General features: G+C 33.1%; 1 protein-coding gene across 1 annotated transcript; it reads left to right on the top strand.

Annotated features, from left to right (window-relative positions):
- Positions 1-739: 739 nt before the first annotated feature.
- Positions 740-10,301, top strand: LOC114714036 (glycine-rich cell wall structural protein 1.0-like). The gene is made up of 3 exons (XM_028898732.1): positions 740-744; positions 7,703-7,709; positions 9,341-10,301. Coding segments are annotated over exons 1-3 (726 nt in total). The 5' UTR covers positions 740-743; the 3' UTR covers positions 10,059-10,301.
- Positions 10,302-12,130: the final 1,829 nt, after the last annotated feature.

The following is a 12,130-nucleotide window of genomic DNA, read 5'->3' as shown; positions in this document are numbered from 1 at the left end:
ATGTTTTTGCAAACACAAGCACAAAGATCAATAAATAAATAAAGCCAGGCAAGAAGAGCATAAACTTTCTTCACTTACTATGTTAATCAATTATATATGGGTTCAATATCTATATATTATATTGATATTAATCTTAAACTAATTGTATATCAAAGCAACATGTAGGCAGCACAGTATTTGGTGATTTGTCCAGATTTAGTATTTGCGAGAGCCAGTGTTCCCTGATAAACTGGAATTAAACTCAAACACTTTGTTTCTTTTGCCTCGCTTACACCTTGTTTCAGTAGTTTAAACGAGGGTCGGATGGATTATGCTTAAAATAATGTTATTGAATTAAAATATTAAAAATCTTTACATACAATTGTAAAAAAATATTCCTCCGGTCCTTAATATAGGACTTAATGTCAAGTTGATTTTGATCTTAAATATAAGACATATTTATCATATTTATTAATTTTTTCTAAATTACCCCTATGGATACTCCCTTAACTATAATCAAATAGAAGAGGGAATGAGAATATTAAGGAAAATGATTATGGTGTTTGAAAAAAACATATCATATTTTTTATAATTAACTAACTTACCTAACTTCCTTAATCTAATCAAATTAGTTAAATAGGTCTTACATTAAGAACTGGAGGAGTAATACTTGAATTAAAAGCAAGACATTAACCATCAAGATGTAACATTTATCTATAAGTCATGGAAAGTTTTAATTTCTTATACAATATTATCAAGCAACAACTTAATCCTGGGACTACACGAATGACTAAAGTCACTTAAATATGAAAATTATAATTTAACCACAAAATTATCTTAAACTCAGCACATTCCAAAAAAAAAAATTTGCTATTAACTCAGCCAAAACAATATCCATCATTTCGGTGTTGGCCGCGCGAACTGATTGACTTGTTCAGCTCGCCAAGTTGACCAAGTTGCACTAGGGTCAAAATCATATCGGTTTAACTGAGTTAATCCAATTCAATCTCATTTTTGGATCAATTAGGGGACTGGATTATCGGTTTATTAGGTCAGTTTATAGGGAAGATACAAATTTCAATACTGTGTTTAGAATTAATCACGTGTGTCTATATATATATATATATATATATATATAAATGCCAGGCTAACGGTTAAGGGTGAGTACTTTTCAAGCACGATTAGGAAAATTAAATTTGCGAACAATGGAAATTTCAATCTTCGACCATCATTGAACAAAAAATAAAATAAAATATCATTTGACGTTATATATTTGAAAAATATAAGGTGACGCCTGACACAGTGTGCCCCACAATACACAATTAATAATGCTTGGGTCATCCCATGTTCTTTCGAAACTCGAAAATTATCGGCCATTTCATTTTTAGTCCCTCGATCATTTCTCATGTTTTCTGATGATTACTTAAAATCATTATTGCATATATACAACAATATTCAAAATACTCCTTCCGATAGATCCATAATATAAGACGCCTTAAATTTTTTCACAGACTAACGCATATTAATTAAATCATTAAATATATTTTAAACTAATAAAAAAGGTTAATACAAACTTTGATCCCTTAAATTTGCCTTCATATTAGTTTTGGTCCCTTAAGTTTCTTTTCATTTATAATATTAGTTCTTATAACTCAATAAAAACTTCGATCATTTTGTCTTTTGAAGAATCAAAATCTATGATTTGAAATTTGATGGGCTAAAACCAAAATGAATGCAAATTTAAATGACCAAATATTATATTAATCATAATAAAAATTACCTAATTTATCCTTATCAAAGAATGTGATTGAAAAAAATTTCTTTTTTCTCTTTAAAACTCTCTCTTCTCTGTAACAACCGATAAAAGTGAAAAATCATTATTAATTATCTGATTACCTTCTTATATTTTGAATAGGGGAAAAAAAAACCTTTTTAGCTCCAATAGTTGTTACTGCACTTGCATGCGCCCTAGAGAATAGAGATAATGTTAGATATTTTTGTAATAAAGCACCAAAATATCTAATTGAATTGTCATTATTGTGAAGGCCAAAAAAAAAAAAGGCTTGCTGACTCTTTCGAAGCCTCCACGGGGCAATTGAATTATAAGAGATTATGTTGTCTGTACAAGAAAAGGATGCTGCTTAGCAAAACACAGGCTAGAAAACAGATGTGTGAAAATGATATTCGTCTCTCCTTTTTGATGCAAAAGAAGCTCTCCAAGCCAGATCTTCTTTTTTTTTCCTTTTCCGATAAGAATAAGGGGCGCAAAATTGGACAAAATTCCCCAGATCCTTCTTTTTCTTTCCTGAATTTAAATAAATTGTTACATATAGTAGCTAAAATTGGATAAATATATATCATGCAGTATCAATTGGAAAAAATTATTTATCGCCGTGCAATAATACAGGGATATATATGAATAGTAGTAATATCTTAAAAATTTTGTGGATATTGTATTTTCTTCACATCTAAAACATAGTTTTGTTAGCACCAATAAAACGTTTTGTTGCATACAAATAGTTATGTTTTTACTTTGGATTTATAATTGGAAAAGAAGTTATCGACTTATCATGTCATTTTAAGTTGGTTTTGGTGAATTATATAAGGAAGGTAGTGGGTTGCTTTGAATTTGATCATCATTATTGTGTTCCCTTTAGATTTTTATGTGACACAAGATGAAATATATTGAAAAATTACATTCAAACCCTTCAATATATTTGATAATTTGAAAGTAACCGTGATTTATTATTATCATATTCTTTACAGATGATTTGAACTTAGTCAAACTTACAATCTCACATTTAAGAAAATTTTTAAAAAATGTGCTTAATTGTATCGACAAGTCTTGAAATTTATATGTTGTTTTTATTGGGAAAAAAAGTATACGATGTCTTATTTTATTATGGAGACACTCCTTTCTTCAATTATTAGTGTCTCCATTTGAATATTTGCTGCTATTAATAACTACTGTCATTATGCAAACAACGGCCGTTAGGTCTATGCCTGTGACCATGCAAATATGCAAAAGGATAAAACAATTAAATAAGTGGCGGTCAAAAGTTTCATTTAATTGAAAGGGATGAACACACGAGCTTCTGAATATTAATTAAATGGAGAATGAGGTTGGTGATGGTGGTTACTTTAAAACTATCTTATTCTTAAGTTTTTTGTTTTGATTTTGAACCCCGATTACACATAAAAAATATTAAAATAATTTATATATAAGTGTTACGATAAGAGGTGTGAGATTACTTGACAAGGTCAAATCATTAATTGTAGTTTATACTGTGCTTAACTTTAACGGTGGTGTTTGGTTTGAATTTTGTAATCTCCTTCAACTCTATACAATTACACACTCATTCTATGTAGCTTAGAATTGCTAAACTTCTATATATGATCTCTTTTTAATTACTCACAAAAAATAAATTGCAGTCCCTACAGTTTTAAATTGTAGTTTTGACTTTTGGTCATTATAATTTCATAAGAATTTGGTATAATTTAACCATGTAAGTATAGCTATGAACCAAAACCAAAACCTACTCATTCCTTATACTTTTGATGAATTTTGATTTTGTTCCATATGCTGAGCATTATTATTAAAAGTTAATACCATGAAACTCAGACCAAGTCTTTATAAAATTATGGATAATTAATCCATAGCTCCTTATAGTTTTAATTAATTTTGAATCAAGTCCTTATAGTTTTTTTTCTTTTTATCAGGTCCTTATACTTTCACCTGTTTTTAATTAGGTCCTTCTATTTATTTTTCTTTTTATCAAGTCCTTATAAGTTCACCTTATTTTTAATTAAGTCCCTGAATTTTTTATTCTTTATTTTATAAATTCTAATAGTACTATTATATAAACATAAAATAGTATATATTATTTAATATTAGTTTATAAACAATAATATTATAAAGATATTGAATTATTATAATGATTTCAATTTTTTCAGCAAAAAAAAATTAATTGTTCTAAAAAAATTTCCTGAATTAATTAATTCTATTACTTTTTTATTACATAGTTATTAATTTAATTTAATTATTAATATTTTATATTTCAGTATTAATCTATTTAATTAAGCTTATATTTAATTAATAAATAAAAATTAAAACTGCATGGACCTGATTAAAAATTTAGTGAAATTATAAGGACTTATTAAAAGAAAAATAAATACAAGGATCTAATTAAAAAAAGGTAAAAGTATAAGGACCTGATAAAAAGAAAAAAAACTATAGGGACCTGATTCAAAATTCGTTGAAACTATAAGGACTTGCAGATTAATTAACCCTAAAATTATAAAGAGAAAGAATCATGATTTAAAAGGTCAAAATTAAAATTAAAATTCGATTAAACTATAAAAACTAATAATAATATGAACCCAACATGAAAAAAAAAGAGTCATAGAATAATATCTTGCTTGATCACATATGCCCTCACATTCCCATGGAAAAGTCAAAATGTTACCACCACAATTCAACTATCGTTCACACATGTATGGATCTTGCTTTGAGCGTGTGCTTGTGTCTACCCACACACACATATATTCTATTCACACTGTTGAGGTCATAAAATGGAAGCACTTTGAGAAAAGTCAAATGTTGACCCACAATATCACTACAAATCAATGTGCGATCTTGCTTTTATATTTGTTTTTGTTCCTTTTATTGTTTCTTTCTTCTCCTCCTTTTTTTTTTTTTTTTAATTTCCTCCTCTTTGTGGGCGCAGTTTCAGTCATAAAATGCAATCGCCAGGGGCTCAGGCCGAGGCCGAGCTAGTTGTTAGGCATTGCGTGTATGTGGTTTTGACTGCGTGATGATTTTTATTTATGGGCTCAGCTTTAATAAATTTATTGTCTCATCATAGTTAAATTATAGAGGGTGATCATTCTGTGAATCTTTTCATCTCAGAAAATATAAACTTTCAGCTGTTGCGATAGAAAAAAAGAAAAGATGAAATGGCAAGCTCGTAGAAATGTTAATTTCAGCCAGTTAAAGAAGAAAACTGAAAATTTTGAAGGGAATATTAAATGACGAGATTAAAGCTGATAAGCATTAGGAAACCAAAATGGTCACTGGATTTTTTATTTTTTTATTTTGGGCCCCGGCATGAAAGCAAATCAGAATAGCAGATTATAGTAGACAGTAGCTAGACAGTTATAATTGGGACAAAATAAAAGAAAGCGAGTGCAGGCACAGAAGGCGGGCAGACGAGTCGCAGGTTGTACCCAAAACATAAAAGCTACGTGCTCATGCCCTCAGGCTTAGCCCACTCTAAGGCAATGAACCAAACCTCCATATTACTACGGCCGCGCCACTTTCATTTTTCACGTCTCTTCCTGCTCTTTTGCTTTTATGCTTACAGTTCTCTTTCCCTGAATATGTTGTTGTTCCCTTCACTTCCTTGTGTCGGTGCCCCCTCCCACCCAACACTGCCCAAATCAAACTAAATGCATCCCCATGTTGTCCATTACTGTTACTGTAGTATCCTCTTTTTTTTTTTTAATGCTAAAGCATAAGTATCCTTCTATTGGAAGTAATCATATTCAAGACACTATGGGACACTAAGGTTGCGTTTGGTAGAAAGCATTAAAAATGAGGGATTGAGATTGGAATTGCAATTGAGAAAATCTATTAAAAAAATGTTTAGTATCAAATATTGCTTGTAATATGGGATTGGGTAAACCCATGTATGTGGGATTAGAGAATACCATGGGGGGAAGTGGTATTCTCCAATCCCACCTCTATGGGTTTGTTTAATCCCATATAATAAGTAATTACTCATACTAAATACTATTTGAATGATTTTTTTCAATAGTAATCTCAATCTCAATCCTTCATTTTTAATGCTTCCTACCAAACACAATCTAAATGTTGGCACCTCTTATCACGGGAATTCGAACTTTGATTCTCTATGTTATGAGAAACTATCCTTAATTACGCATCCAAACCACATCTCCCGTTAAATTGTTCATTTCATTCTCAAGGCCCATCCAAATGTGAGAAAGCAAGTTGATTGTGAGGGACGAACCAGGCCTCAAGCCCAATAAAGGCCCCCATCCCAGGCCTATTATTGTCTCTTGGGGCCAGCCCATCATATTCCAGAGCCACTGCCCAGATTCCTTAACTCCTCAAACTTGCTCTTCTCCTTGTACTCCTAATCTTTTTTTTTTTGGTCAAATCCTTGTACTCCTAATCTGCCCCCTGATACTAAAGATCTGAGATATCTTACCTATCTGAAAAATAACCTCACTTTCAACGGTTTTGCGCATCTTGAGGTCCCTTATCGCAGTTTCCTCGAGTTGCAAGCACAAAAATATATTTAGAAATAACATTAGTTTCTTACTCCTCGGTGTTTACTGGTAAATAACATTAGGACCCTCCATGAAATAATTATTATAAAAAAATTAATCTTAATATATATACATGCCCATAAAAATTAATGGGTTGAAATCTTCTAGGGTCTACTTGGTATGAAGAAAACGGAGGGAAGAAAAAAATTTTAACAAGCTCAATTTAAAAAATAAAAAAATAAGGATTCAAAGTTTTAATTAATTTTTATTATTCTTTTATCTTACATGTTCTATTTATTAAAATTTTAAAACTCGATTTCTCTGATTGTTTAAATTGAGCTCATTAATTTTTTTTTTTTAAAAATTTCCAATACCAAACATAGCCCCATAGGAAAGAAAAAAATCTAAAACAATATTTTTTTCTCTAAAGTATATGTATCTTTCTATTAAAGGTAATTCTATTTAAGATACTATCAGATACTTAAATATGAATACATATCCTAGTGGGTCTAAAACAATATTTTGGCAGAGAAAAAAGGCGGAAAAGGCAAGGTCCAGTGGGAGGATATGCGGGGTGGGTCCCAAGTTCACGCGGGCTGCTGCCCAATTTAGAGTATCCACCATCACACCACTGGAAGCCACTGCCCTCCTATCTCCTCTCCCTGCCCTAAGCAATGCCCTTTCCGTCACTACCTAACCCTGCCTTGTTAAAAAGAAAACAACTCATTTAATTTTAGTCCATTTTTGTATAATACTTTTTATATATCATGATGGAAAAAAAAACTTAACTCATCAGAATGATGAAAGGTCTTGGGTTTGTTTTTCGGTGATAAGGTGTTAAGGTCTAGAGAACGTATATGAGTATTCAGGTCTTAAGATTATATACGCACTGATAAAATCTTCGCATGTGGTGGATGAAAAAAAAGAAGGAGGAATTACAACAATAAGTCCCACAGAAAAAAAATAATTACTGAAAGGTCCCAATAACAACCTCAACAGCATATAATAACAAGTCCTATAGTGAGAATGACAACCTCCGGGACTTTTTTTTAATTGTTTTCCTTGCTTGGAACCTCATTGTAATTCTCCAAAAAAAAAAATCCTCACATTTATAACAGTAATATTAATTAAATGAATATTAATTGTTTGTTTTAACTGAGTCATGCTAGTACAAGGGGCAAAGTGTTTTTGGAGCTTAATCTGAATGATTACTCCTATGTCGCCAGACTTTTTATTTGGGTGAGCAGGCTTTTTTTTTTTTTTTTTAATAAAGAAAGAGATGTCTACGCCATATAAGATTCTTGATAATTTTAGAGGGATTTGAACAATTGCTCCAAACTAATTATTATTTATCGATGAACCCCTAACTTCAACATCGCTCCATCCTTGAGTGTACGTGGACTTGCACTTATCGTTAATGTAAGGATCTTACTGATAAGTATTTTTATAAACACTTCTTGATCCTCAGGGACTGGATCTTAGTGAACCTTTGAGTTCTATCTCATCTAAACTTTTGATGATAAAAAATAGCAATGATTCATAAAAAAAATTATCATATGATGTAACCAATAGGATGATGGGAACATTAGGGATAAATCTATTAATAATAAATTAATTGGCAAATAGTCCTTAGGATGATGGATTGTACAAAACATTAGAAATAATTTGCTCATAGAGAAGATGAATTGTACATAAAGGAAGTTTAGTTAAATAAATATACAAGCTTCCAACGGATAGGACCAAAAATTAAAGTAATGAAAAATATATCACACATATATAAAGATTGGGGGAATTAATATCTACATCGTGTGACAATAAGAATAAATTCGCCAAGCATGCCATGATTATAATCACCTCAAAATATAGTGCCCAATAACTGAATCATAAGATTTCAAGGTAAAAGGAGTCCACATCTGTAGCCAATATGCATATTTATTTCAAGCTCAGTGTGGTACACTATTATAAACAGTTGAAGCTCACAATTAGCTCTCTATGATTGGTGCAATTCAATAGTTGCTAGGATGACGAATTATAATTATATTTGCCACTACACGGACATTAGAGTTTTGTCACATGATAATCACTCTGGTTAACAAAATATTAATAATTATATACAATGAGCAATATATTATACAATCATGTGCTGGATCAGTGGAATAGTCTGAAAAGGATTGCACATTCTACAGTTTTCTTTTTTTCTTTTCGGGCTCGGCATTAAGTTGTTGTAGCACTTGCTTTTGTTTGTATTATTGGCTATTATCTATATTTATCCTCCACCTATTTCTTCATTTGTTTCAAACAAGTTGGCTTTCTCATCGACACTTATCGGGCTCATTCACGCGATCTATAACAAAGATCTTAAACCCTAATTAATTTCGACAATAGCATGATATATATATATATAGAGAGAGAGAGAGAGAGAGATAATCATAGCAGTGAAGATATGTGTAGGAAAAAACTTGAGATATATATATATATATATATATATGCATCAAATTCCCAAGTGGTCCAAAAGGATATATAGAACTGAAATGAAGGGGGGCTAAGTGTGAACTGTATCGATTGCTTTATGTGAGAGAGGAAATATGAATGAAGCAGCTCTTCGATAAGCATGACGAGAAAGAAATGAGGTCAAATCAAATCAACAATTGGGAGACAGCAAAAGCTCACTAACTAGTGCGTCAGTGTCCACTGTAGATGCATGTACTTCGTATATGCAATATAGTGGACAATGTTTTAGGTCGGTTATGTTAATGGAATAGAGATATATGTGTATGGAAAGGGGGGAAAAAAAGATTTTTGGGCATATGCAGAAATGAAAGCAAGATGTTTAATTGAGTGGTATTATGCAACAAGAGAAAATGGTATTATTTTGTTGAGTGGGAATGAAAATGTAGCTTTTCTATATGTTCTGGTGTACCGTCACTTTTTCTGCACAGTGCACGCTTTAGGACCACTCTAATGATGGAGTCCCGTTCCCTATATATACCCACCACTTCTTTGCTAAAACCATGGTTGTGGGATTTCACCATTTTCCCATGGCATCTTCTAAGCTTATCAGCGTTGCTTTCTTCATACTATTGGGTTTGGGCATTTGTGCTGCTGCGAGATCACGCCTTGATCTTGAGGCGGGTCTCAACTTGGGTGCCGGTGTTGTGCATCATGGTGGTGTGGTAGTCGGAGGTCATGGTGGTGGTGGAGGCTCTGGCGGAGGCGGAGGATACGGAGGCGTAGGAGAGCATGGTGTAGGTGGCTATGGAGGAGGCGCTGGAGGAGGTGAAGGAGGCGGTGCAGGATATGGTCCTGGAGGAGGAGGAGGAGCTGGTGGTGGAAGTGGAGGAGGAGGTGGTGGCGGTGCTGGAGCTGGCGGATATGGTGGGGGTGCTGGTAAAGGCGGCGGTGAAGGCTATGGTGGAGGAGGAGCTCACGGGGGTGGCTATGGAGGAGGAGGTGGTAGTGGTGGAGGTGGAGGCGGTGGTGCTGCTGGTGGTGGTTATGGAGGTGGAGAAGGAGGTGGAGCTGGTGGCGGATATGGAGGGGAACATGGAGGAGGATATGGAGGTGGGGGTGGAAGTGGAGGTGGTGGAGGAGGAGGTGCAGCTGGTGGAGGACACGGAGGGGGTTATGGCAGTGGTGGAGGATATGGCGGAGGAGCTGCTGGTGGCGGTGGAGGCGGATCTGGAGGTGGCGGTGGTGGGGGGTATGGTGGTGGAGGTGCTCATGGAGGTGGATATGGAGCTGGTGGTGGGAGTGGCGAAGGAGGTGGCCACGGTGGATATTACCCCTGAGATTGGATTACAACAATGGCGCAAACAGAAGAGCTCCTCATACTCATGCTAATTAATATAACTAGATATGATAAGAAATATGTACTATGAAAAATTTATAATAAGAAAATGGGTACGAGGATGCTGATATAAAGTAATGAGTGTGCTTTGTTTTCGTCAAGTGTATGATCATGTCAAAAGGCCGTCTCAAGATTGTTATATATACATAATAGTAATTGATGATTACATTACCGGTTTCAGTAATTGTGCTATATATATGTGTGTGTGCGCGCGCACATATATATATATGGTTCACGCGGACAACGAACAAAGTCTTCATTTAAGTTACAATGTCAGAAATGGATAAATTCGATTCCACAAATGACGAATATTGGCGCGCATCAGAACAAATGGACAAGATTGAGGGGATTATATTGTATATTTATATGTTATCGAACAAAATCACAGGCACAGACATGTTGCAGCATACTAGGAAATTTGTTAGGAAGTACTAGTTCCGGTCATTAATATAAGAGCTAGTTCCGTACGTTGATATAAAAGCTAATCGACTAATTTGAGTATATTAAAAAAATTAGTTGAGGTAGTTATTTGAAATACATAAATATTGTCTTTCCTAAAATATCCTTATTACTCATATATATTAATTATAACTACCATTTAATCAAATTTTTAACATGTATAACTACTAAAAGGACTATCTTAAAAAAAAAAAAGATAAATATGAGAGATAAATTAAATTAGATTTTGTATTTAGGACCAAATTGCATGTCAAACTAGTTTTTTTATTAAGTAACAAAGGTGAAAGTTGAAGCCTAGAGCACAACTAATTAATCAGTTTATTATTGTACATTTGTGAGCTCAACAATACTTACCGCCAACTGAATGCTAGCACTTCACCCACAACTCAAATCCTTGCTACTCAAATGATGCTGCGTACGTCAGAAAAAGACAGTAAAATGACCTCCATGAGAAATATAAGAAAAATATTTAATCACCTCACATTTATTACCTTTGGTCCTAATTATAAGATATTGTTTATAGTCTATAAATAAGATTTTATAATTAGAATCGAAGGTAGTAATCAGTTCAATTAGATGTTTGATTTCATATTAATAGAATATTAAATATAAAACGTTGTTTCTTGCCACATGATAATACTGATTCAGATTTTAGATGGTATATATGTGGGTGAGCTAGGATGTATGCAAAGTCCATGATTCAAACTCTCTTGACGTGTCAACAAAAACAAAAAAACTATTTTTTCCCTTTGAAGTTTAACTGACTTGTTTGATTATTATAGAAATACTAAATAATATTTATAAATGATCCGAAGGCCTTGAGTTTGCCTTCAAATAGTTCCAGATACCCCAGCAGTAAATAAGTAAACTCTTGGCAGTTGTTATAACAAGGGTTAAGGTTCAATCTTGTTTCCTCTGGAAATTTTCGCTCAGGAACTATTGGTAACTCTCTCTGCTAACGTTTTACTAATAATTTATTCCCTCATCCCAAATTTTCAAACAAAGTAAGCAAAATACACTCTAGTTCATTAAATTATTGTAGTCGTTGTTTATCCCCACTTGGCAATATATGTAAGTAATTGTAATAACAATATTCCCTCACCAAGTTTATTGAATCTATGACATAAATTAATCAGGCCAAGAAAAAAAGATCCATGAGATAATATAAATTTCATGGGACATTAGCCCCATAAATTCACAAATTATGTATAGTTCTGTCCAAGTTACAAATCCGAAGTAACGAACATCATGATACAAAGTAATGAAAACAAGCAAGAATGGAAGACAGCCCACATGCAACCAATGCGAAGTAGACATGAGAGGGTCGGTAGTGGGTAGTTGGCAGCCAGAGATAATTACCAAGTTTAGGTTTATTACGAGTTCATACGTGAAAGCCATGAAATGCGATCGAGTTATCGCATGCCACACATATTCGGTACAGATTATATATATATATATATATATATATATAAATATTGTGCTTCACAACCAAATCATAAGCTATGAAAAGTGCAAACTACATATATACTCCTCCTCTCCGTAATATAAGACCTA

Source organism: Neltuma alba, unplaced genomic scaffold, assembly GCF_004799145.2.
Source record: "Neltuma alba isolate B1F8T4 unplaced genomic scaffold, ASM479914v2 tig00011485_pilon, whole genome shotgun sequence".
Classification (NCBI taxonomy): Eukaryota; Viridiplantae; Streptophyta; class Magnoliopsida; order Fabales; family Fabaceae; genus Neltuma; species Neltuma alba.
The sequence above is the reverse complement of the archived record's forward strand: the minus strand, read 5'-3'. Positions and strand labels throughout refer to the sequence as shown.